The following is a 27936-nucleotide window of genomic DNA, read 5'->3' on the forward strand; positions in this document are numbered from 1 at the left end:
CTTGTGTTGAAAGGTGATAAATAAACTTGCCTTGCCTAAAGAAACCCACTCTCAACCTGTCTGATGTTATAAATTACAGGCCTGACTCTCTCCTCCCGTTCCTGTCTAAAACACTTGAACGCGCTGTCTTTTAAACAACTCTCCTGTTATCTCCATCAGAACAACCTTCTGGATCCGCACCAGTCTGGTTTCAAGGCAGGTCACTCAACAGAAACTGCCCTCCTTGCTGTCTCTGAGGAACTGCACACGGCTAAAGCAGCCTCCCTCTCCTCTATCGTTCTGTAGAAGAAGAAGCTAGCCGCTAGCCCCTCTGTGCTGCAAGTTCGGATTCTGTCTCTAGCTGGTCAACATGGTCCAACTGGTGGGTCCCTTCCGAAAAGAACTTGCCGACTCCCTCTCCACATGCGTGATTTTTGTGAAATTATAGTCATTATTGTAAGTGGAAACATTCAAAAACATTTGGCACGTTTACAAAACAGTATACATTCACATCACTAGCTTAATGTATCTAAGAATATATATATTTCTATTATACATCTTAATAGAGATATTACAATGACAGCATAAACAATAAAAATAAGCTACAAGTTAGGTCACTTTTCATTTCATTTCAAACCTTTATTTATCCAGGTGTATCCCATTGAGATCATTGATCTCTTTTTCAAGGGAGACCTGCTCAAGTAGGTTCCACATGAAACATAAAAAACATAAACAGAACAACAAAAGGACATCTTACAGCATCATTACAGGGATTACAATTTACATAACTAACCACATGAACAGGTACCAACAGCTTCCGATTGAGTAGCATCCAACCGAGCTTTAAAAACATTTAGTGGCACCAGATTGCTCGGTTTCCATTTAAATTGCAAACTATTCCAAGACAGTGGAGCTACGCATCTAAATGCTATCTTCCCTAAGACAGTCCTAGCAGTTGGCACATTTAATAAAACTACAGCATGCAATCTCAGGCAGTAGCCACTTACAATTCACCGTGAGATCAGGGAGCAGATGTAGGATGGAAGTTTCCCTAACATGGCTTTGTATATAAAAATGTACCAGTGACTGAGCCTCCGTACAGTTAGTGAAAGCAAACCAGCCCTTGCATACAGGGTACAGTGATGGGTTAATGCTTTACAGTTTGTCACAAATCTCAGTGCGCTGTGATACGCAGCATCTAACTTGACCAGGCAAATGGCAGGTGCATTCATATAGACCAGATCCCCATAGTCCAGCACAGGTCAAAGGTCACAGTGACTAGCCTTTTCCTGGCCTCAAGCGAGAAACAGGACTTGTTCCTGTAGAAGAAACCTAGCCTAACCCTCAGTTTTTTAAGCAGGTTATTGACACGACGTTTAAAAGTGAGACAATCATCAAGCCAGATACCAAGGTATTTATAACAGGTAACCACTTCAAGTGGTTTATCAAATTCATAACAGTCATACTCTCAACTTTCCAAAGAGTTTGTAAAGATGTATCAGGATCTGAAGTTGTCTTACTGGACTGTAAGAAAACTGCACATACTACAACATTAAATAATCCACCATTAGAACAAATATACCTATTAATATGTTTGTAATTATTGGGATAATTATGCGTACCATGATCATTGCCATAAGCCTCATCATGGTGACCAACAAATATACGGAACATAAACTAACTAAACAGTTTATATAGGAGAATAAACAGATCACGGTCAAATAAGTCATCAGCCTTTAGTTTAGATAAGGGGGTCATTTTTTTTAGAAGTCTACTATAGAAAATAAAGCACCTCATGTCACAAGTTTTATTGTTTAATCTCCTAACTGCTCTTCTATTCCGCTCCATATCGGACATCAATCTCCTTGGGAACGTCTGATTGGCCCTCCATGATTTGTTGGACTTGGGTGATCACCTTTTCGTGGAACACAATGTCCAGGTGGGGCAGCCCTCGGTACTCGGTCACATGCACGGGCTGCTCCTGCTGCTCCGCCCACTGTTTGCAAAGGCTCATGCTAAAGCTGTCCACCGTGTCGTCCCCATCGGCGTAGACAAAGTCCACCGGGTCCGTGTTTGGAAACTCCTCGTCGTATATGTATGTCACAGGAGTTGGAAGGCCCACGCCGTACATACACCACACCTCGACACCGGGAGGGTAGAGGTCTCCAGTGAGGTTCTTGGTGTCCTCCCACATGTGCCTGCAACCAACAAGAAGATTATGGGGTTGTAAAATCGAATAGATACAATGGATCATATGACTACTTGTGAAAAGGGTTTTTAGTATTGTTTAATCGGCTTTCAATGATTTAATCATTGGGGGAAATGGCCAAAATGTAGTGTGTAAAGTGTAGCAAGGGGGATATCCACTTTATTGATAACGGATATCCACACCAAAACTTTCTCTTCCTTTTGCCAGTCATTGTTTACAATTCGATCAGCAACTCAAGAATGGAATTTGAATTGAGGGACACAAATTCAGCTAATTTATAGAAACAGATATCTTCATATGAATGCAGATAAATAAATAAGAAAAGCTTAGTTGGATTGGACAGCAATCAGGTTCCGACCCTCACAAAACAGTGATTGGTCGATACTCCTGGCACATTTCAAACGGACACCAGAATGCTTCCAATACCAAAATTGCATTCCTATTGCTTACAGATTCCAGATTCATCTGTCGATCACCATGTAGTAATATAATGATTACACTTTGTATATAATTACCCCCTGATCTGCAGCTCCTCGCATCCCTATAACTTTGTATAGGGACCTTAATGAGTACTTAAGCAGAGTTAGCATTACCCTCTTTTAGCATTGCACTACCAGGATGGATAGAAGGGTTGGGTTTTGAAAACAATAAATATCTTTCTTAAACTTGAGAAGATAACATTTCTTCTTGGTGGCCCTAGATTGCTTCTTTAAGAAGCAGAGGTATATTATTTATTCATATCGTGTTTGTATTCAATGTTATGCATTGTTAGTTAATGTTAATTATTTTTCAATACATTTTAACAATGTATTTATTTTATTTTATTTATTTTTACTTTGTTCGAAGTTCTGACAGGGGGGGAATGTCAAATGGAAGGGAAAACTGTTTTCAATTGTAACACTGTTTAATAAAATAATATAATATACAAAATAAATAAATGTATAAATATATAATAATCCTTTTTTTAAATTGTAATTTTTTTGCCTTGATGAATCTATAATTATTTTTATTTATTTTTGACAAAGACATAGTCCTTTGTTTCTGGGATAAAGTCATTCAGCATTAAAATTGAAGAATAACTTAAAATAGCTTATCAATGATCAAAGAAATCTATGTAAAAAGACCACAACCACCACTGAGATAACTATTCGACTCAGAGGGGCAGCCCTGATTAGATTAAATCTGTAAATTACCAGCCGTCCTCATAGTTGATATCTGTGAAGAGGCGCTGGTAGTCCTGGTTGGTGTAGTTGATGGTGGGTGTGGAGATGAACACGTGGTCGCTTGGCCAGGCTTTGGTGGGCAGCATCCAGGGATTAGTGGTCGTCATCCTCTGCTCCTCGCGGATCTTGATGTTGGAAATCATCGGGATGCCGTTATTTTCTCCTGCAACAAGTCAGGAATAGGAGAGGTTTTAGTAATAAAATATGAACGTTTTATAAGACAACATTTCTGATAGCATTGTCTTATATTGTATTGTATTGTATTCTATTGTAAGTGATTTGTGATGTTGCAGGTCTGTCATCATCTTTTTGGGCGGTAGTAAGTCAGTCTTTAGGGACTTGAAATTCCCCTTGTTGAATTAAATACGTGGCTTCCTCTCATGATACAGAAATGTTATCATTATTGAATGATATTTAATCAGGGCATATACATGTTAACATTTCAACCTATGACTTCATTTTAGACTGCTGACTTCCTGTATCTTATTAGCAACAGATCAACAGTGAAAGTAAATAACCATCTAATCTGACGTAGAGTACATAGAAATGTTTCAATTTAGAAAGGTGTATCGAAACTGACCCTCTCTTAGCCCATGTTTGTGTTTAATTGTTCAAGCTGGTTCAAACCAGCTCTCAACCCAACATTTATATAATTAATTCTGGGGAAATGCTCCTGGCCTGTCCTTCCGGAAATCACAAAAACACAAAACTGCTACTCTGTGTTTCTCTCTGAATAATGTGTGGCAACTTTGGGCCAAGCGCTCAAAGATATACAGGGTCTGAAGATTTTAAAATCGATTTCAACACATACAATTTAAAGCAATGTAATGGGGGGATCAGTTTAAGGTCAGAGTGGATAATAATGATATTGGTAAAAAAGAAGAAACTACAGGTATGTCACAAAGTTTATTGTAGATTTCCAAACTGGCCATTACCTGACGACAGGACTCTGAGTGGTTTGACAGCGCCCCCCCATGGAGCTGCCAGGGAAATGAAGCCCCTGATGTATTTGTCCTTCCAGGCCTGAGGCTGGTGGTTGAGGAAGTATAGGACGTAGTGGCAGCCCATGCTGTGTGCCAGCAGGAACACAGGCTTCTGGTACTCCTCGTACATCTCCTCCACCAGTTTGTGCAGCTTCGACAAATACTCTGCATTCTCATCTGTTGGAGGAGGGGACATCATGTGTTTTTCTTTGTTATCATGCGTGATGATGATCAATTACTATCCTTGATCTCATTATTATCAGTATAACTTAAAATTGGGTATTGTGACGGTTCTATCAATACCGATACTGCTTATTGTTGCTCTTATCGATATCATGATGAAAGTGGGCACGCGTCCATCTTACACCATCATCAGAGGGCAGGGTTTCTCAATGACTGTAGTTAACTATGAAAGGACCTCTCACACCTATATGCTTCTGCAGCAACGCGGACAGCAAGAACTATAACTCTTTAAGCAGCAAAAAAAAAAATGTTGGTTCAAACAGCTGTCCTAAGAGTGGTGATCTGCAGAGCAGTGCAGAGCAGACACACCAATGCACATGTATACATGTTGCAAGTTCAAAGTTAGGCTAACTTACCTAGCAAGTAGTTAGCGATGCTATGCTTTAGTAGAGGTTCAGTTGTATCTCCGTAGCTAATATTCTAGCAAGCGGTTGCAAATGTAGGCTTCTATCAGAAAAAAGGCAACATTTGTAATTGTTTGGATTTGTCCTAACTTTTTTTTTGGTCTCCACCAGAAAACAAAAAATGTAAACTGCTAGATAAATGTGTTGTTTATCACCAATTGGTCACTTTGTCTGCAATTCAAAAAAACAATACAATGAGCTAAAAGGAGGCTAAAAAGCCAAAAGAGTTGAGTAAAAAAATATGTCTACACCAATAGCACCTTGAACGAGCCAAGACGAATTGTTGGGCAAAGTTAGCTCATGCTAAGCTAATTGAGCATTTAGCTTCTTAACTGTCAAATATTTAACTAGAGGTAGTTAGGAGTGAAAGAGGGGGAACACCAAACTGAAGTTTGTCTAGCTGACATCCTCGTGGATTCATCTTCTTATTACAGACACATGCATTCGGTCTATATGCTGTAAAATGTATTATCTCTTCGATTTACACACGGCATCTATTGCACCTCTGTCCGTCCTGGGAGAGGGATCCCTCCTCTGTTGCTCTCCCCTTTAAACTGTGGGTTTTTCTCTGGAAGTTTTTCCTTGTACGATGTGAGGGTCTAAGGATAGAGGGTGTCATTTTTCTCATACTGATATTCTGAACAATCTGTGCTGTTGTATTTGCTGTAAAGTGTCTCTACTGTAGGCTATTTTTATTATATGTACAGCACTTTGGCTCGACCAAAAATCGTTTATAAATGTGCTATATAAATAAAACTTGATTTGATTTGACTTGAAGAGACCAGACACAACTTTAATCAATGCAAATGTTTGCTTACATGCTGACAATGTTGTATTAGGAGCTTATTCAATTGCCTCCAAGTAGCCAATTTCTCTTGGTGGAGCTTTAACAAAAACCAAAGACTGCATATAAGAAGTGAACCTAGTCTCCATGACTTCAACCATTGGTTTGTTTGCTACGGATTTGAAGATTCTAATTTGGCATTTTGGCCATTGGACAATTATTAACAAATGAACATCAAGCTTCTTGGAAAAAGTCTTAAGACCAGCAAATGATACCTTAAACTTATTTGGAAACTGTTTACTAAGGTAATAAATTAAAGGTCTCCAATTATGCTATTTTTAAGCATAGGTCATAGCTCATAGGTCTCAGATATATAAAAAACATGTCTATGAAGTGTTTTGCTCAAAATACCAAACAGATCACCCATTCTAGCCATGCCTCATACCCCTCTATTTCAGCCCTGTTATGGTGCTTTTCTACTGCAGGACCTGGCACGGCTTAGTATGCCGTACGGTATGGTTAGGCCTTGGTAGGCCAGGCTCAGTTTATGCTGCGTTTCCATTACAGTTTAGTAACAGGGGTAGTAACTATAGTAACGCAGTGTAGGCGGGGCGATCGGCTGTTCGGCGGGCGGAGCGACGCTGCGTAAAACTGCCGTGACGTCATCTTCAATGCGAACCACAAAACCAAAACATCAGCCGTTAGCTGTTAGCACTCAGAGATCACAGCTCCTCATATCTGTTCAGAAACTAGACAAAAGTTAAACAACAAACCACAGACTGTCTGTGTCATGGCGAATACAGTCGCTGGTTTATTTATGTCTGTAGGCCGTTGTTGTGAGTGTGGACGGTCGGAGCATATACAACGTTAGCTTAGCCTGATTGATCCGATCTCCATTTAGAAAACACGCATTTTAAAAGGTTTTTCGCCTGCCGTCTTGTCTGCAGACTTGTCAAAGCATTAATTCATGGTTTTTACTAACCGGTATCAGTATGTTGTTACTTCGGCATCATTTTGAAACGTGTATTACAATTAAATCACGGTAAAATATGTTCATTTTGTTGTAGTTGTAGCCCCCTTGCCAGCGATTTTCTCTGACCATTCAGCAGTCGAGAGTGTTTACGTCACTAGTTTAGCATATTCAGCCCGGTTGTTGGCCTGGTAAGAACCTCGTTTTTGGAGGGCCAGAAAAAAGGTGAAAAAGTAGCCCTGGGCTGGAACTACCCCTAATGGAAAAGCAAAAGAAAGCGTGCTGCAGTGGAAAAGCGCCATAATAGAGAAGTGCTGATTCTGGGTCTGGCTCTGGCCCTTTAAATGTTGCTGAGCTGCTGCTGGCCACTCCCCTTTGGAGCAAGCATGAGCTCTCCTCTGTGAAGAGAGAAGCCGTGGCCGTTTCTCAATCTCGAGGAAACTGGCTTCCAAGCCAATATTTCAAGGATGCTACGTTATCGAGTGCCGCCGAAGGACTGTTCCAATCTCCAGCATACTGAGGCCGCGTCCTTGGTTTGGGGGTAATTTCGAGGCTGCACATGGGTAGACTTTGCGTCCTTAAAATCCCCACAATGCTTTGCGCACAGACCAATTTCCCCAAATCTGTTGTGGAAAATGTAAGGCGGGGCCTCTCATATGACGCACACCTGCACACTTGCTAGCCTGTTCCACTCTTCGTTTTACCGAATGCCAGGAAGGATTCTTGACTAGCTTCTGAAGCAAGTGACTCAGAAGACATGTGCTACCAAGCAAGCATCCTCGCGATTGAAAAACGAGCCGTTTCTCAATGTCGAGTATACCTGCTGCAGAGCCACTATTTCAAGTATACTACTTCATTGAGTGGCGCCGAATGCTGGGCATTTAACATGCATTTAAAAAGTCCTTCGGCGCTACTCGATGACGTAGAATACTTGAAATAGTGGCTCTGCAGCAGGTTTACTCGACATTGAGAAACAGCCAGTGGTTTCTACCCAGATTCTCAGCTAAATGCTGCCGTGATTAAACGCCATATTATGTTCCAAACCACATAGAGGATTATTTTTGAAACAGTATGGAGCTCAAATGCTTTTTTTCTTGAGGGTTTACTACAAGGTGAGTACCTTTTTATATCCGTCTTTTTTACACATACTCTCTCCAGTACAGCGTTAGCTCTGAGAGTTAGTGATGCTTGCTAATGTAAACACAGACCATATTACTTCCAAAACACGTCGCGCATTGTTCCTGATACAGCACGTTTCTGATAGGGCCGTGGGTGTGAAGCCAGCCCACATTTTAGTAATGTCGTAATGACCGCAGCAAATCTGGATCAGCTCCATTGTATCCCCGTTTTTAGAGATGTGGGTACGGAGGAAAAGAGAGAGGGTTTTATTTTATGACACTTTTGGCGCTTTTCCACTGCAGCACGTAGCACGGTTGAATTTTCTTTTTTGCTTTTCCACTAGGGGTAGTTCCGGCTCAGGGCTACTTTTTCACCTTTTTTCTGGCCCTCCAAAATCGAAGTTCTTACCGGGCCAACAACCGGGCTGAATATGCTAAACTAGTGACGTAAACACTCTCGACTGCTGAATGGTCGGAGAGAATCGCTGGCAAGGGGGCTACAGCTACAAGAAAATGAACATATTTTACCGTGATTTAATTGTAATACACGTTTCAAAATGATGCCGAAGTAACAACACACTGATACCGGTCTGCAGACAAGACGGCAGTTGAAAAACCTTTTAAAATGCGTGTTTTCTGAATGGAAATCGGATCGATCAGGCTAAGCTAACGTTGTATAAGCTCCGTCCACACTCACAACAACGGCCTACAGACATAAATAAACCAGCGACTATGACCATGACCCAGACAGTCTCTCCGTTTGTACTTGTTTAACTTTTGTCTAGTTTCTGAACAGATATGAGGAGCTGTGAGCTCTGAGTGCTAACAGCGAACAGCTGATGTTATGGTTTTGTGGTTCGCATTGAAGATGACGCCACGGCAGTTTTACGCAGCGTCGCTCCGCCTGCCGAACAGCCGATCGCCCAGCCTACACTGAGTTACTATAGTTACTACCCCAGTTCCTAAACTGTAATGGAAACGCAGTAGAAAGTGAGACTGGCCTACCAAGGCCTAACCATACCGTACTAAATCGTGCTAGGTCCTGCAGTGGAAAAGCGCCATTTGAGTCTCCTTACACACCGGGGACACATATTTATGTATAAAAGATGGTGCAAAAAAGTCCATTTTGCATAATAGGTGACCTTTAAGTGATAAGTATGGTCATTTTCTCACTTCTAAATAATCCAGGCCTCTATGAGTTCCATTTATATTTTTTGTTTACTGATTAAATGTTTTTTTTTACTACATTCTGTTGTTTCACAAATTATTTCACCACCTTCTCCCTTCTGATGTACTTTTTATACTTCCAAGCGAACACAGTCTTGATTGTTATAATAATCTTGTGTGTGTTTGTGTGCATGTGTGTGTAATTTTGCTACTTACTAGGAGCTAATCTCCAGTCGTACGGTGCTCCTCGGACTGTCTCATTCCGCGTGTAGCCCACGTTCACCAAATGTTGCACCATAGTGTGAAAATAACCTGCAAAACCCAGAAGCAGCACCCTCAGTGAATGCCAGATGCCAAATCAACTTGCCATCACTTGGTAAAAAGCAGCTGAGCTTCAAATATATTTGATTAGGTACTGTAGGAATTAAGCACAATTGCTTAGTTACATTCATTTCATCTTTAGACAAACCCCAAACCAAGCATTAAATGTTTCTTACCAGCCAGTCTATTGTAGTCGAGGAACTCAATGGGATATGTTTGCCCAAATCCTGGCACCCGCACCTGCACCCCTGGTGAGTTGGAAGACTGCCGAGTCGTCTTGTTGTAAACAAGTCTGGGGCACAAAAATGGACATGGAGAGTTATGAAAGTGTACTTGGGCAGAAACATTCTCAAATGTGACTTTAATATCAGACAGGACAATTATACTGGGCAATATTTTATCTCTTTTCAGATATTATTACAACCATAGTACAACCATAAAAAGAAAACGTAACTAGCTGTAACACGCCAGGCACCTCGCGGTGAGCAAGCTTAAATGCAATTGCCATAGGTAAATAGCTAGCGATAGGCTTTTAACCAACTACATTATACATACATACACGTCACCCCTGCTAAGCTAGTACGGCTGGCATGATGACATTTAGTAATCTAATTTAGTCACTTGTTAGCAACTGGCGTTTTCATGACACAAAGAACATTTGGACATTCACAAGCAGAGTATTTGCTGACGTACTTTTTGTTGTAGAACATAACGTAAAAATATCCTAAGTTAACCACAGACCTTATTTCAGGTATATAACCAATATAAACATAAAGAAGGTTGACTTCCAGATGAGGGGAAATGTTAACTCATTTTCAAGCTTTAGGACTTATTTCTGCACCACTCTATTATATCATTAAGATGCTGAAAGCTAATACATGATACAGAAGAGAATATGCATTAAAAGGCAGTCAGTGTTACCTAATGTTATCAATCCAGCAGTCTACACCTACTGGCATGAACATGTTGAGGTCAATCCACAGGGGGAACCAGTGCTCAGTCTTCTTGGAGCACATCCAGTGGACCAGCGTCGGCTTGTCTATCTTTGCTTCCAGACGGTTCCCCAAATTCCCTGGCACTGGACACACATAAACACAAATACGCATGTTACATCAGTGAATCTTAATTCAAGAGAAGCACTGTAGGGTAATTCACCACTATGCCTTTTTTCTGTTGTTTTACACTTACACAGTAACAAGGTCAATGGGTTACTTTTGTAACGTTAATTCATTAGCAGGAACCACGCCACAACAATGTGATGTTTGTAAGTTTATTGAAGTAACATGTGAATGATATGAGGGGGGTGAAGGGATTATCTGGGAGGACGAGCTGTGGTCCGTGCAGTGGGAGACTCAGAGTGGGGGTTCCGTCTCCGTCATGATCTGCGTGGGCTGATTACGGGCCCCCAAAAGAGTCGGATTAAAAGCAGCTGACTTGAGCGTGTGCCTGTCTGAGATCATTGAGATTGTTGCGGATGTAAGCATGGTACGCTTGGGATAACGAGCGGCCGAGGGCTTAGATGTTTGGATAAGAGATGCCCGGTCTAGCTGCTGTGGACGCTGCGCCAATGCGGAAGGAATGGCTCGAATAGTGTTCATATCCCCCAAAATAAGCAACACATTGTGGAAGTGTTTCTGGAACTAGAAACGTGTGGCCGTTTTCCCTGTTTCGGTGAGAAAGAGTGGGTGCATCGTACCTTGCGCTGAGGTATTTGGTTAGTGGCTCGTATGGCTGGAATACGAGTTCGAGCGGAAGATGTGGATGGGGAAAGAAATTCCCAGCTGATCCGTTTTACTCCGGAGTATGAATATGAGAGAGTCGTTTGCCGTGGAGGGCTAACAGCTGCCGTTTCGTGCATCTGTCTGCCTGTAAGTAGTTTGACAAGAGGAGAGTGATGCGCTGTACTTTCTCTGAGGGTAGAGAAGACCGGAAAGACATTGAGTCCAGGGTGATGCCTAGAAACTCAATGGAGGTTGTAGGCCCTGAGGTTTTCTCTTCAGACAGAGGAATGGCAAGGTCTGAAAAATGGATAGACCAGTTGGGAAAGAAGGTTCTGGGTAAGAGTCGGCTAATGGGTTAGCATGTAGCATGGCCCCTTGGGTTACAGGGTGAGGCGCTGTTGCTACGGGGTTAGCTGCTAAAGGAGGAAGGTAAGCAGAAGCTGGGTTGCTGTGGACTGCTGAAGGTAGAGAAGAAGCAGAAGAAGAAGAAGAAGAAGAAGAAGAAGAAGAAGAAGAAGAAGAAGAAGAAGAAGAAGAAGAAGAAGGGATGAAGGGATGTATGTGCAAGGGATGAGAGAAAGGTTGACATGAGCTGCGACATGTCAGACACAGAGAGAGCAGGCACAGGGCAATACCACCTGGACCCCACCAGGGGGTGCTGGTGAGTCAGGCTGTGTCCGCGGAGGAGGACGGAGGCCTGTGACGTCACGACCCGTGGTGCGCGCGCCGCGCGGTGGTTGGCTCTGGAGCAGGAAGAGCTGTGTGTCTTGTTGTTCTTGCCGTTGTGCTGCTGTAGGCTTTGTAGAGGTTGAACAGTCTAGCCTTGTTGTCATTTCGGTGAAAGTGGATGCCGTTTTCTTTCAGGAAACGTTGGAGTTGAAGGACTGTCCACCTCCTGAGTTCGGGCTCCTTTTCGGAGCGCGGCTCCGTCTGAGAGGCGTGTCAAGTGCGCCGCTGCGAGTGGCCGGGGGCAGCTAATGAAGCAGGCTGCCCTTGGTGGGGAGATTGGAGCTGGCTGTGCCTGTTGTGGCCCCGGTTGTTTGCCCTCGCTGGCGGAGTAGACGAAGCCTGGGACCTGGAGTTGGAGGTGTCTCATTGGGGGAGCTTGAGTGGGAGCGGTGGCGGCTGGTGTGTGGGACACTGATTGCCGAGCGCACGCGGCTCCGTTCGGATGCTTGGCTTAGATCCGACTGCTGAAACGTGGATGGCGGGTAGCCGATGTCGAAGAGATCTTCTTCTGACTCCGATGAGTTGATCAGCAGTTCGAGATCCATGGTGAGTTGAATGTTCTCGTGGTAGCGTTTAGCTTGTTTGAACCGTGACGACGTGCGGCGTGAATCACGGTCTGGCTGTCAGTTGAAAGGATGGAGACAAGCAGTGGCCGGAAGTTCTGCCGGATATAAATAGGGAATACATTTGCACACATCTTGTGTCCTCTCTGAAGAACCAGCACCTTACCGTGGTAGAGAGGTTTGTGTGCCCTGATGAACCTGGGGGCTGTGTTGTCTGGAACCTTGAGTTCCTGGTAGGGTCTCCCATGGCAAATTGGTCTCAGGCAAGGGGCCAGACTAAGATTGGTTCAAAAGACCTCATGAAAGAAAAAACAAGAAGTGAGGATACCCGGCCCGGAGGAAGCCTGGGGTCACCTTCTGGAGCCAGGCCCAGAAGGAGGACTCGTTGGCGAGCGTCTGGTTGCCGGGCTTGCCACGGAGCCCGGCCGGGCCCAGCCCGAAAAGGCAACGTGGGCAACACCTCCGCTTCTCCGTCCCGCAGGCACACCACCTACGGGAAACAGTGATGGGGTCGGGTGCGCAGCCAGAAGGGTGGCAGTGAAAGCGGAGGGTCTCGACGGACCAGACCCGGGCGACAGAAGCTGGCTTTGGGGACGTGGAACGTCACCTCTCTGGGGGGGAAGGAGCCGGAGCTTATGCGGGAGGTGGAGCATTACCAGTTGGATCTGGTTGGGCTCACCTCTACGCACAGCGTCGGCTCTGGAATCTTACTTCTGGATAGGGGTTGGACTCTATTCCGGAGTTGCTCAAGGTGTGAGGCGCCGGGCGGGTGTGGGGATACTCACAAGTCCCCAGTTGGGTGCTTCGTTGTTGGAGTTTACCCCAGTGGACGAGAGGGTCGCCTCCCCACGCCTGCGGGTTATGGGGGGGAAAACTCTGACTGTTGTGTGTGCTTATGCAGAGTATACGGCCTTCTTGGAGACCCTGGAAAGAGTCCTGTATGGGGCTCCTGAAGGGGACTCTTTAATCTTGCTGGGAGACTTCAACGCACATGTGGGCAATGATGGAGACACTTGGAGGGGCGTGATTGGGAGGAACGGCACCCCTGATCTGAACCGGAGTGGTGGTTTGTTACTGGACTTCTGTGCTAGTCATGGATTGGCCATAACAAACACCATGTTCGAACATAAGGATGCTCATAAGTGTACGTGGTACCAGAGCACCCTAGGCAGAAGGTCCATGATCGATTTCGTTATCGTAGCATCGGACCTGAGGCCGTATGTTTTGGACACTCGGGTAAAGAGAGGGGCGGAGTTGTCAACTGATCACCATCTGGTGGTGAGTTGGGTCGAGTGGCGGGGGAAGCCTCTGGATAGACCTGGTAAGCCCAAACGTGTAGTTCGGGTGAACTGGGAACGTCTGGAGGAGGCCCAAGTTCAGGAGGCCTTCAACTCGCACCTCCGGCGGAGCTTTTCGGGCATTCCTGTGGAGGTTGGGGACATTGAACCAGAGTGGTCAGTGTTCAAAGCCTCTATTGACGAAGCCGCGGCGGGGAGCTGTGGTCTCAAGGTCCTAGGTGCCTCAAGGGGCGGTAACCCTCGAACCTCCTGGTGGACACCGGTGGTCAGGGAAGCCGTCCGACTGAAGAAGGAGGCCTTCAGGGATTTGTTATCCCGGGGGACTCCCGAGGCAGTTGCAAGGTACCGACAGGCCCGAAGGGCAGCAGCCTCATCCGTGGCTGAGGCAAAGCAGCGGGTGTGGGAGAAGTTCGGAGAAGACATGGAGAAGGACTTTCGGGCGGCACCAAAGTTGTTCTGGAAAACTGTCCGACACCTCAGGAGGGGGAAGCAGGGAACCATCCAAGCTGTGTACAGTAAGGATGGGACATTGTTGACCTCAACTGATGGAGTGTTAGGGCGTTGGAAGGAACACTTTGAGGAACTCCTGAACCCGACAACTCCGCCCTCTATGTTAGAGGCAGAGCTGGAGTATGACGGGGGATCAACACCGATCTCCCGGGGGGAGGTCACTGAGGTCGTCAAACAACTCCACAGTGGCAAAGCCCCGGGGGTGGATGAGATCCACCCAGAAATGCTGAAGGCTCTGGGTGTTGAGGGACTGTCATGGTTGACACTTCTCATCAACATTGCGTGGAAGTCGGAAACAGTACCGAAGGAGTGGCAGACCGGGGTGGTGGTTCCCCTTTTTAAAAAGGGGGATCAGAGGGTGTGTGCCAATTACAGAGGTATCACACTACTCAGCCTCCCCGGGAAAGTTTACTCTAAGGTACTTGAAAGGTGGGTCAGGCCGATTGATGAACCTCAGATTGAGGAGGAACAATGCGGATTTCGTTCTGGTCGTGGAACGACGGATCAGCTTTTTACTCTCGCAAGGATCCTGGAGGGGGCCTGGGAGTACGCTTATCCGGTCTACATGTGTTTTGTAGACTTGGAGAAGGCATATGACCGAGTTCCCAGGGAGTTACTGTGGGAGGTGCTGCGGGAGTATGGGGTGAAGGGGTCTCTACTCAGGGCCATCCAATCTCTGTACTCCCAAAGCGAGAGCTGTGTCCGGGTCCTCGGCAGTAAGTCAGACCCATTTCCGGTGAGGGTTGGCCTCCGCCAGGGCTGCGCTTTGTCCCCAATCCTGTTTGTAATATACATGAATCGGATTTTGAGGCGTAGTCATGGGGGAGGGGGTCTGCAGTTCAGTGGACTAAGGATTGCACCACTGCTTTTTGCAGATGATGTGGTTCTGATGGCTTCATCGGTCTGCGACCTTCAGCACTCACTGGATCGGTTCGCAACCGAGTGTGAAGCGGCTGGGATGAGGATCAGCACCTCCAAATCTGAGGCCATGGTTCTCAGCAGGAAACCGATGGACTGTCCATTCCAAGTAGGGAATGAGTCCTTACCCCAAGTGAAGGAGTTCAAGTATCTCGGGGTCTTGTTCTCGAGTGAGGGAACAATGGAGCGTGAGATGGGCCGGAGAATCGGAGCAGCGGGAGCGGTACTGCAGTCGCTGTACTGCAGTCGCTGTACTGCAGTCGCTTTACCGCACCGTTGTGACGAAAAGGGAGCTGAACCAGAAGGCAAAGCTCTCTGTCTACCGGGCCATTTTCGTTCCTACCCTCACCTATTGTCATGAAGGATGGGTCATGACCGAAACATGACCGGGACACATTTTTTCAAATTGAACAATCTTAAAAGGTATGAAGGAGGACTCCCTATTTGGTATTTATATTGCAATAAGCTGTTGCAAGTCAACTTTGCCTTAGTTTAAGGGTCACTAGCTGAAAAGGTTGCTGCTGTAGATCCCTGGTCATTGAACTGTTTTGTTTTTCACCTATACTCTAAAATAGAGAAGCTGTTATATTTGGAAAGAACCAAAGCTAAGACTCAACTTTGGATCCCATAATATGTTGGGATGGTTAATTAAATATATATAAAAAGTATGTCCAATATTAACTTTGATGCTTTCATAACTAGGGTTGCAAAATTCCGGGAATTTTCAAAGATGGAAACTTTCCATGGGAATAAACGGGAATAAACGGGAATTTATGGGAATAAACTGGGAATTTTCAAAATTGAAGGTTGGCTCTTCATAGTCACATTTTATCTGGATAGGTGCGGCAAAGTGCAGAATACCGTTTTGATAAGGGATCAATGTGTGTAGTCTTTAATATTAAGCATGGCTGGTTGATAGCCACAAAAGTCACAGTTTAATCTGAGCGGATCACAGTTTACCACAGTTCTCCACGCTGCATTGGAGATGGGTGTAAACAACTCAGACAGACTGTATGTTTCACTAACAGACTGTATGAAAGTATAAACGGGTCTCAAATCAACTCGACATCAAGCTCTCCACAGCTGAAGACTTCTCCACGCTGCTTTCAAACTGTGAGTAAACAACGTGTGCTTCACTTGGAGGCTGTCTGAAGGCATACACAGGTCTCAGATGGACTTGGTATCACATTAAGAACGATATTCAGTAATAAGTCTGGCAAAAATAAATGGTTTGAATTATTTATTCAAGCTTGCAATGTTTTGAACACACATCCCCAGTCACCTCATGTGTCTTTTTGTAGTCCTCGCTGTACGCATCCGGATATCGGCATCGCAACCACAACCTCACACACTGGTACTGAATGTGCATCAAAGTGTTCCTATCCAACCAAATATACCAAAAGATGAATGTAAACGACAGAAGAAGCGATCGAAATGTGTATTTCAGGGGCCACACCCCTGATACATCTGCCACCGTTATAGAATATCACCAGTTCGTCCCACATTTTATTCGGTAACACCTGCAGTCACACGACGAATAGTGGGAGAGTGGGAAAAAACTTTCAGATCACATGATGAAAACGACCAAAGACACAGGAGCAGGTATAGACATGTTATCTACTTATTGTTATCTACTGTATGCGCTTGGGGCAGCTTTACTCTATCTGGGTTGCTGACCTTGCTTTTTTAGTGTCATCATGTTTACAAAATTGAATGGAGACCCTAGCTGTGTACCTTTGTGTATTTGTCAAGCTACATTTAAAACTAATCTAATGTCGTATGGCTTTTTAAGCTAAGACGTCTAACCAAGAAGACTTTCTCATACTTTACAGGATAAAATGTAATTAAAACCTTAGTGTTACAAATGAAAAACATGACCCAGACAGATAACAGTGGGGTAGTGTGATTAACACAGCAGGGCTCCTAAAGTGATGTGATTAAATGAGGTAAAGAGTCGGTATGAAAATAGAAGAAGGAATCCAGATTTAAAGGTCAGAGAGGAGGGAAAATGAAGAAGGAGATACTGACCTAAAATTGAAAAAGGGCCAAATTCATGGTCTTCACAAAGCCAGAGAAGTAAAACCCTACAGAGCATGACCACCAGATCAAATGTTGGCCCTTTGAGGCTGAAAAGACTTAGTGTGACCTAGATAAGCAGGAGACAAACAGACATCTTGTCTCTATTCCATGCCAAGGCTTTCAGGGGGCGTTTGTAAATTAAATGGATTGAAAAAAAATCTTGAAGCTACTTTGGCATTGTTATCATTTTTCATTAAACATCTTCATGTCATTTCTACATATATAATATTTTTTATATTTAATTATACATGTGATAATAATATTGGCAAAAAACGTTTTCAAAAAAGAAATGTAACAATAAAAAAAACGTTATATATATATATATTTTTTTAAGGATTCAGCAATGAGTGAAATTACTTTCCAATTAGTCTGACAGAAAGGCCATCAACATAGTTCTTATCTGTTTACTTAAAGGTGGGGTAGGTACGTTTCAGAAACCGGCTGGAGTGCACTAAAATTTGAAAGTACACAGCCGAAAAGAATCCACCCCTTCCTTCAGACTAGGCTTGTTTGAGACAAGCGAGACCTGCGCAGACCTGCGCAGTTGCGATCAACGTCTTGCTAGTGCGTTGCATGATGGTTAGTCATTTTGTCCGACTTGCTCTGGAGGCTCGCCTACATGAGACGTTGAAATCTCGCGGGACAAAGACGCCCGCAGCCTTGAGAGCGAGGCGAGGCGGCGCAGTTCCTCTCCACGGGCTGCGTAAGCGAAATGCTTGATGGGAAACGACTCGCTGGTATCTCGAGCTGAGCGCTCATTGGTGGTTTTTACCCCGTGCTGCTGATGAAACTCTCCAATTGGCTCGGCAAAAGTTTGTTGTGGTTTTGTGTCAGTTTTACGTCGCCACATCCATTCCCATTTTTCATCATTGTTCAACAATGTTTATCATCATGAAATTAATATCTATATATTTTATACTATACTTGCACTGCTTACCGTTTTCATACTTTATATATCTTAGCATATTCATACACACTGTTCATACTGCTCACAGGCTGATATCTAGTGTATTCATACCCCTCACTGTTTATTCATCATTCAATTCATTCTATATTTTATTCTGTCTATTGTGTACATTACTTTTCACTTCACTGCTTGTTGCACCTGGTTAGAAGCTAAACTGCATTTCGTTGTCTCAGTACCTGTAATATGTGCAATAACAATAAAGTTGAATCTAATCTTGAGCAGGAACAAATGTATTTACTTAGTACATATCTGACATTAACGATTAAACACATGTGTGCATTCTTTATAAATGCAATCCGGGTCAAGCCGACTCCGGAGGTGGCGGTATGCACCTTAAAGTTGTTTGCAATCCGCCAAAAAACCGAGAGAAGAAGAAGCCGAAGCCGACTCCGAGCTGTCCGACTTCAGGCAAGCTTTTTGAGACCTCCCCCGGCTGCGATCGGCTATTCTCTTCTACTTTCGAGGCGTGCCGCAACGCGTCTCAAACAAGCCTACGGCCCGTACACACTACAGGCGTCAAAAAAGCTTGAAGCTGGGCGTGTCTGAGGCTTGGCGATTTCTCGCGCCCAAGGCGACCAACAACCAATCAGGAATCTCCCGCCAGCCCCCGGCATACAAAGCAAAAAAAGCCCGGCTCTTCTTCACTATTGACAAAATGGATGCCGGTGTTGTAGCAACGGTAGCGTTGGTTTGTTCAATGTCTCGCAGGAGACCACGTATAGTGCGTCGCTGTTGGGTACATCCGATACTCAGAAAACGTCTGCAACGGGGGGAATACCACGTTCTTGTCCAAGAGCTCCGCCTGGATGGTGAACTGTTTCAGCAGTACTTCAGGATGAGCAAAGACGCGTTCGACGAGTTGCTCGGAAAAGTCGGTCCACTGATTGCAAAGGCAGACACCCGTATGCGTTTGTCAATCGGACCCGCCGAGCGATTCGCCATCTGCCTACGGTACGTTTTGTGTATTTCTACTTCTTTAATATGACTCTGTATATAAAGAGAGAGAATGCATGCAATGGATGAATGAAGTATGTGATTTAGTTCAGATGAATGACATTAATTAAGATAGCTAGGTAAACGCAGTATTGCTCCCCTGTGTGTGTCTGTGGTGTGTGTGTGTGTGTGTGTGTGTGTGTGTGTGTGTGTGTGTGTGTGTGTGTGTGTGTGTGTGTGTGTGTGTGTGTGTGTCTGCCTGTGGTGTGTGTGTGTCTGTGATTTGTGTGTCTGTGATGTGTGTGTCTGTGATGTGTGTGTCTGCCTGCGGTGTATTGTCTGCTGTCTGTGTATGTGTGTGTCTGTGATGTGTGTGTGTGTCTGTGGTATGTTGGTGTGTCTGTGGTGTGTGTGTGTCTGTGATGTGTGTGTCTGTGGTGTGTGTGTGTCTGTGGTGTGTGTGTGTGTGTCTGTGGTGTGTGTGTGTGTGTATGTGATGTGTGTCTGTGATGTGTGTGTCTGTGATGTGTGTGTCTGTGGTGTGTGTCTGCCTGTGGTGTAATTGTGTGTCTGTGATGTGTGTGTGTCTGTGGTATGTTGGTGTGTCTGTGGTGTGTGTGTGTGATGTGTGTGTCTGTGATGTGTGTGTCTGTGGTGTGTGTCTGCCTGCGGTGTAATTGTGTGTCTGTGATGTGTGTGTCTGTGATGTGTGTGTGTCTGTGGTATGTTGGTGTGTCTGTGGTGTGTGTGTGTCTGTGATGTGTGTGTATGTGATGTGTGTGTCTGTGGTGTGTGTGTGTGTGTGTGTGTGTGTGTGTGTGTGTGTGTGTGTGTGTGTGTGTGTGTGTGTGTGTGTGTGTGTGTGTGTCTGCCTGTGGTGTGTGTGTCTGTGTGGCGTATAACTTTTTTTTTTTTAAATCTTGTATATTACTTTTTTCTCAGGTACCTGGCAACCGGTGACTCGTACAGGACCATAGCATTCAGCTATCGGGTCGGGCATACAACAGTGGCTGTCATCGTCAAGGAGGTTGCGGGTGCCATCTGGACCGCGCTGGTCGAGGAGACCATGCCGGTACCACAGACGGAGGACTGGAGAGCCATCGCTGCTGGGTTCCAGGAGCGCTGGAACTTTCCAAATTGCGTTGGTGCCATTGATGGTAAGCACTCTAGTGCCGGCATGGACATTTGTCCCATTGGGATATAACAGCCGTGGGCAATATATTAGGGCCATGGAAGCACGTGGTGATCCAGGCTCCGGCAAATTCTGGGTCCCTGTACTTCAACTACAAGTCCACCCACTCCTTGGTACTACTGGCTGTAGTGGATGCCCAGTACCTCTTCAGGGTAGTGGATGTCGGAGGTTTTGGAAGGAGCAGCGACGGTGGGAGCCTGCGGAATTCCGCTTTTGGAGAGGGCCTCCGAGATGGCAGTCTGCAGCTACCACCTGACACCGTCATCCCAGGAGCAGAGCGGCTGGGCCTTCTTCTCCATGTGTTTGTTGGGGATGAGGCTTTTCCGCTGCTGGACAACCTGCTGCGTCCGTTCCCTGGACGTCAGCTCACGCGTGAAAGGAGGCTGTTCAACTACCGCCTCAGCCGGGCCAGGTTGGTGGTTGAATGTGCGTTTGGCATCCTCTCATCTCAGTGGAGAATGTTCCGGCGTGTCATCACCACCAGCCCGGAGGTAACAGAGTTGTGTGTGAAGGCCACCTGTGTGTTGCACAACTTCCTCCGCAGGAAGACAATAGGAAGGTCATCACGCACACCTGTCGTCCCTGTCGTCGCAGAGTCGAGTGATGAAGCTCCAACCCTGCGCGATGCACCTATGATGGGCTGATCCATCCAACTCCGGGAGACCTTCTGCTCCTATTTGAATGAGGAGGGTGCAGTGTCATGGCAGCATAACATGGTGTAGGGTCACCATGGCTCCTCCAAACCAAAAGCTCTTTTAAGAGCTACCCATTTTCTTTAAAGAGCAAATATTCCAAATGAGCCATTTTAAAATCAAACATTCCTAATAAACATGTTTCTTGAATTGTTATTATTATATTATGATAACCCTACCCTAACCCTAACCCTAACCCTGTTTTTACTGATAAACCACTCATAATTTCAATAGGCTTTCACATGAACAATTACAGAAGAAAGCACATTATATATACCGACATACATGAAGCTTCTGGTATGTTGCAACTAACAAACCACATGAACAAGTGGTTGTTCACACAGTATAGCCATAACATACTTGAAATAATGTTTTATTTGGTGAATTTGAGCGAAGTGTGTGTGATGGGTGAAGTGTGTGAAGTAATGTGGATCAGTACGTGCGAAAAAATTATAAAATTATAAATTGTCCTGCTGGTCCACGTCAAAAATGAGCTGGTGTACCCCGAGGCGGACTCTTGCCCTCTGTGCCCTTGTCATCTGCCTGATGGTGGGCAAGAGGCTCTTGAAGAATTGCAAGTCCTCGTCCTCCTCCACCACTGGTGGGGTTGGCTGGGCAATTGCTTTGTAATTGCTGACAGCAGACAGCAGACTTCTTTTGGCCTCCTTTTCCATATTATTTTCCTTGCGGAACCTGTCCCTCAGACTCTTCCATCTCTTCTTGCAGACATTCTCTAATAAAATGAAATGAAATAATAAAGTTAATAAATAATAAAGTGAATTTCTTGAATTTACTAAATTATTCCTCCATTAATGAATGCTATTTTTATGCTACATTCCGTGCTGGCTAAATATACTGTCTATGCTTGATAGCTGTGAATCAAATCAAGTTTTATTTATATAGCACATTTATAAACGATTTTTGGTCTAGCCAAAGTGCTGTACATATAATAAAATTAGCCTACAGTAGAGACACTTTACAGCAAATACAACAGCACAGATTGTTCAGAATATCAGTATGAGAAAAACGACACCCTCTGCATGTATTATATGTTATATATTATGCTTATACTTATTATATTATATATAATATTTTTTTATTATTATATTAATATATATTATATGTTATGCTACATTACTAGCTGGCTAAATATACTGTCTATGCTTGATAGCTGTGCATGTATTATATGTTATGTTATATATTAGGCTTATACTTATTATATTATTTTTTTATTATTATATTAAGATATATTATATGTTATTATGCTACATTACTAGCTGTCCATTCAATGCTAAAACGAAGTAAACTGGATATAAACTCCCCAAACAGTTGAAAACCTACCAGTTTCACCAACTGTCTCTGCCACCTCCCGCCATGCCTGGTTTCTCCGGTTTAGGTCCCGGTAGGTGAACAGAGTACAGTCATACAAGACTGGGACATTTGCCACGGCAATGATTAATTTTTCCTCCATTTTCTGACATATGGAAAATAGTCAAGACCTGCATACACGCGGTTTGATTGGATAGCGCTTGTACTGGCGGGAATTGCAAAAACGGGATTTGATTGGCTGACGCCAGCTTCGAGCAAGCATCGAGCCCCGATAGACGCTCGCGAGGCTTGCAACGCCTTGCCATGCTACCCACAATGCAGTTCGGCGAAGTTTGAAAATATCCTACGTCACCCCATTCAAATGAATGGGCGAAGCGTTGAAAGCCTTTTTTGACGCCTGCTGTGTACGGCCGGCTTGTTTGAGACGCGTTGCGGCTCGCCTCGAAAGTAGACGAGAATAGCTGATTGCAGCCAGGGGAGGTCTCAAAAAGCTCTCCTGAAGTCGGACAGTTCGGAGTCGGCGTCTTCTTCTTCTTCTTCTTCTTCTTCTTCTTCTTCTTCTTCTTCTTCTTCTTCTTCTTCTTCTTCTCTCGGTTTTTTGGTGGATTGCAAACAACTGTAAGGTGCATACCGCCACCTCCGGAGTCGGCTTGACTCGGTTTGCATTTATAAAGAATGCACACATGTGTTTAATCTTTAATGTCAGATATGCACTAAGTAAATACATTTGTTCCTGCTCAAGATTAGATTCAACTTTATTGTTATTGCACATATTACAGGAGACAACGAAATGCAGTTTAGCTTCTAACCAGGTACAACAAGCTGTAAAGTGAAAAGTAATGTACACAATAGACAGAATAAAATATAGAATGAATTGAATGATGAATAAACAGTGAGGGGTATGAATACACTAGATATCAGCCTGTGAGCAGTATGAACAGTGTGTATGAATATGCTAAGATATATAAAGTATGAAAACGGTAAGCAGTATAATATAAAATATATAGATATTAATTTCATGATGATAAACATTGTGGAACAATGATGAAAAATGGGAATGGATGTGGCGACGTAAAACTGACACAAAACCACAACAAACTTTTGCCGAGCCAATTGGAGAGTTTCATCAGCAGCACGTGGTAAAAACCACCAATGAGCGCTCAGCTCAAGATACCAGCGAGTCGTTTCCCATCAAGCATTTCGCTTCCACAGCCCGTGGAGAGGAACTGCGCCGCCGCGCCTCGCTCTCAAGGCTGCGGGCGTCTTTGTCCCGCGAGATTTCAACGTCTCATGTTGGCGAGCCTCCGGAGCAAGTTGGACAAAATGACTAACCATCATGCAACGCACTAGCAAGACGTTGATCGCAACTGCGCAGGTCTCGCTTGTCTCAAACAAGCCTACTGAAGTACTGCTGCAATGCACGCCCAATGACGGCACGCCCAATGAGGACACGAGATACATTTGTGCGTTGAAGATTATTATCATCTGATATTTAAGAAGTGTGTTACATTTGAAATGGCAGAAAGTCTTGTTGCAATTTACAGATATTAAAAGAGGTCCCTTGAGTTTCTCTGGTAATTATCAATAGTAGCAGTTAAGTGAATACTGTTCAAACAATACCTGTGTTTGTGTTTTATATTGATTTCTCTGTTTTATCCTTTCATAAATGTGAGGACTAAAATGGCTATAAACATTCTGGGCTGGTTGGAGTAAACAGGGTTTTATTGCTCTGTGGGGGAGGTGTAGGTATGCAGGACAGGGGGCCGGGTGGATGAGAGTATATTCTGCTTAAGATCTCTAGCATGTCATGTTTCAGGGAAGTCTACATATCTTGAATAGTATATGTGTGGGTTTAATTACTTTGTATTAATAATAAGCAGTCTGTGTAACCAGACGTTGGAGATATGAGAGATGAAATCTTTGTGTTATCTTTGTGAGCAAGGGAATATCCTTTAGACACAACTGAGGTCTCTGGAATGTGGGGGGATGTGTGTGTGGAGGGTGCAGAAATATGAGACAGCGAATGCCAGAGGTGTTTGTTTTGCTTCAAACTGAGACTGTTTGCGGGTTCTCTGCTGGCACGCGCGGATTCCGTTTGCATCTCCCAATGAGATGACCTGAAAAGAGGACTAGTTGACCCCACCCCTTCCTGTTTGTGTTGGTATGAAAGCCTGTTCAGCCTTTTGTTCGCTCTCTCTTCTCACGCTGCCCAGACCGGAGGGTCTTGCAGCACGTGAACCAGGCTAGGAGTACTCCTCCTTACATTACGGATATGATTTTATATGGTATGGTAATGTATTATATTGTATTGCATTATTACTAGGGCTGTCAGTCGATTAAAATATTTAATCGCGATTAATCGCATGATTGTCCATAGTTAATCGCGATTAATCGCAAATGAAACGCACATTTTTGATCTGTTCTAAATGTACCTTAGAGGAATAGTTTTCAAGTTTTTAATACTCCTATCAACATATGAGTGGACAAATATGCTTTATGCTAATGTTTATTATCATTTGAACAATGACAAATATTGTCATGAATATTAAACACAACAACCTCTGAACATTACAAATATTCGCCTCAATTCAACCTGGAACCTCTCTCATACAATAATACAATACAAATGGTGTGTGTGTGTGTGTGTGTGTGTGTGTGTGTGTGTGTGTGTGTGTGTGTGTGTGTGTGTGTGTGTGTGTGTGTGTGTGTGTGTGTGTGTGTGTGTGTGTGTGTGTGTGTGTGTGTTGGATCGTTCGTTGGAGCTATGTGCAACTCAAGGCATATGCTCGAACGGGAGCTGCCTGGACGCTGCGATCATGTTGCTGTAATCATGAGTGTGCTGACTTTGCCTATGTCCCGCTGTCTGCTTCCTGCATCAAGTCAAGTGCTCGGCGCAGTTGTGTGGATCGAGCGCTCCTCTGTTTTCATTTAAACAGCTCCTTATATCCGTTCGCGCAGCTAGCTAGCACCCGATGCTAACAACAACAATGCACGTAAGGTCTCTCTCTCGCTCGCTCGGGCCACACATACACACACCCTCCCGGTCCTCCCTATGGCCAGTCGGTGCCTGCCGGTGAGCGTGGAAGTGTGGTCTGCTGCAAGCAGGCGGCAGGAGCGGGGCTGTCAGCAGCATCAGTTTGTAGATGGTATTTTAAACTCGATGCGCTCTGAAACTACGGGGCGGCCGAGGAAAAAAAATACACATGCGTTAATCGCGTTAAAATAATTAGTGGCGTTAATTTTTTTTATTAACGCGTTAACTTGACAGCCCTAATTATTACCTTTTATAATTAAAACAGATTATTGTTTCACCCTCGTCCTGGTTGTTTTGAGTGTTCCTTCTTTTAAAGCAAACTCATAGAATCGGCGCGGAGAAGTGATACCTGACTCCTACAGCGTGCATGAGATGGAAGGCTGACAGACAGGGCGGCAATCCACAATTGGTTGTACTTTTTACAGTATTACGGGTTCCACAGATGAACTTTTTTTATGGATTTTTTGTCAAAGCACTTAAGATATTCATTGCTATCGGGATGTTAAGAGCATTCCATGGAATATAACAAAAAGTATATCTCGAGCCGGTTTCTGAAACTTACCTACCCCACCTTTAATATTCTTCGTCCATGTGATATTTCCCTGACTCTTTCGATATCATGCATTTCTACTCCATCCCCTAAATTTGTATTATTTCCTTTTTGAGAATAAAATAAAAAAGCAGGTCACATACAGTAAACACAGGTTCAAATGTACAGAGTACAGTATACAGCATCACTGATAGCCTATATACAGTGAGTTAGAGAGAGATAAAGCTGGTATTAACCCCTTGTTTCTTCCACTATCTGAAGAAGAAGAAGAAAAAGAAGGCGACATACTTTCAGTTTGTGCAATGTTTACACGTTTTTATAATTGAATACTTGGTCAAAAGTTTCATAATTTGCCCAGTTATTCAGAAACATGCAGAACTAAGGGTTTAAAGTTGACACAGGGTCTAAATAAAATAAGGCAGGAACCACCTTAGCATGTCTGCTGGTGCATGTTCCCACAGAGGTGGAAGAAGTACTAATTTATTGTACGAAAGTAAAAGTAGAAATACCCAGTGGCGAGCCGTCAGGGCCCTCTAGGCCCTCTGTGAGGGCCTAAGACAGTGTTTCTCAAACTTTTTCATACCAAAAAAAACACTCACGGACCACCTAACTCCACAAATATCAAAAAACACATGGTTTTTAGAACAGATTACAAATCGCCTGGAAATGGTACAAACAAGTGGCAACATGTGTGATGAAGGTGTTGCGCTGGGCTATATCATGCATGAAACTTAACCTCGCTGCGAGTGCGGAAAACTGAAATGTAGAGATAATGTAAAGATATTGATATTTGAAAACATTAAAAAAAAAACATTTTTTTAAATATTCTGTTTTTGTTATACGCTGTGACGCAATAACTCTTCTTTTTTTTTAGGGAAGAGGGGGGGGGGGGGGGGGGGGTCAGAGGGCCTATAGGTATAAAAGTTATACCAAAAGGAAATACCAGAGTGTAGGAATACTCTGTTCCAAGTAAAAGTCCTGCATTACAAAAGTTACTCAAGTAAAAGTACCAAAGTGTTAGCATCAAATATAGTTAACTTATCATTAGTACATATTTTGTGCATACACAGACAAGAATAGTTACTAATATTAAAGCATTTAAAAAACAATTGTAAGACTATTGTTTCAAATTAAAAATTAATATAATATTTACAACAACAACAAAAACGTGAGAAACTGAGAGTACAGTTACGGTAAATATGATAGGCTACTATATTCACACTGTTCCCATATACTTTCAATGAAATAAGCGAAAACTATATGACACACTTTTAGCTAGGGGCTTTCAGGACCCCTGTTGATATTAAACCTTGGTCAGGCAGGCAGACATTACATTCTGGATATGCTCAAATAAATCAGACATTTAAACATTGACTGCACAGTCCCTTCGCTTGGCTTACCGATAATAAGAGGTGGAGTGCTGTTGCTCGGTATTATGGATTTAGCGTTTGGCGGGAACACGACGTTGATTATCCAGAAGCCGGAGGAGTGATGGAGCCCCAGCAGGAAGACGAGCAGCAGCCCTGAGCAGAGCCGAGCAGCCGGCCCCATGGTTCCTCAGACTGCGTGTGGGACTGCGCGGAGCTGGGTGTCGGTGTGAGTGTGTGCTGGAGGCGGGGAGCTGGCGGACCAGTGTAAAGGTTATATTCCCTGGACGAACATTTCTGTTATGCTTGGCTCTCAAACGCGATGATGAATCAAGCTGTCAGAACCGGAACACACATGTAGTAGGCAGCAGTCACAGGGACAAATACAACGTGTCACGTTACCCATTGCCCTATGGATTCGTACACATGAATGTCAATGACTGACCAAGAGAGAACGCGTCATTTTAGCAATCAATTTGTTTCTGCGAAAAATAATTCAATTGTGTTAAGTGTTCCTTTAAAAAGACATACATTTGTTTTTGCCTCTTTTGGTATTATTATTAATTATACTTTTTTAAATTAAAAGACACACCGGCAAAGCTAAACTGTTTTAATTTAAAAAAAATGTAAGTTGAATTTCCATGTGTACAGTG

General features: G+C 44.0%; 1 protein-coding gene across 1 annotated transcript; it reads right to left on the reverse strand.

Moving 5' to 3' along the window:
- Nucleotides 1-593: 593 nt before the first annotated feature.
- Nucleotides 594-27654, reverse strand: LOC117448121 (phosphatidylcholine-sterol acyltransferase-like). The gene is made up of 7 exons (XM_034085251.2): nt 27317-27654; nt 10323-10479; nt 9578-9693; nt 9297-9392; nt 4347-4571; nt 3382-3574; nt 594-2177 (listed from the first exon to the last, which is right to left on the reverse strand). Exons 1-7 carry the CDS (start codon nt 27465-27467, stop codon nt 1814-1816), a joined length of 1302 nt encoding a protein of 433 aa, XP_033941142.1. The 5' UTR covers nt 27468-27654; the 3' UTR covers nt 594-1813.
- Nucleotides 27655-27936: the final 282 nt, after the last annotated feature.

Source organism: Pseudochaenichthys georgianus, chromosome 6 (assembly GCF_902827115.2).
Source record: "Pseudochaenichthys georgianus chromosome 6, fPseGeo1.2, whole genome shotgun sequence".
NCBI classification, from domain to species: Eukaryota; Metazoa; Chordata; class Actinopteri; order Perciformes; family Channichthyidae; genus Pseudochaenichthys; species Pseudochaenichthys georgianus.

Excerpts from the sequence above, each read along its gene's own strand:
- LOC117448121 (XM_034085251.2), bottom strand. The coding sequence starts at position 27,467 with ATGGGGCCGGCTGCTCGGCTCTGCTCAGGGCTGCTGCTCGTCTTCCTG. Across the intron at positions 10,480-27,316 it reads CACTCCACCTCTTATTATCG|TGCCAGGGAATTTGGGGAAC; the intron begins GTAAGCCAAGCG and ends ATGTGTGTCCAG. Across the intron at positions 4,572-9,296 it reads CGACTGGAGATTAGCTCCTA|ATGAGAATGCAGAGTATTTG; the intron begins GTAAGTAGCAAA and ends CTCCTCCAACAG.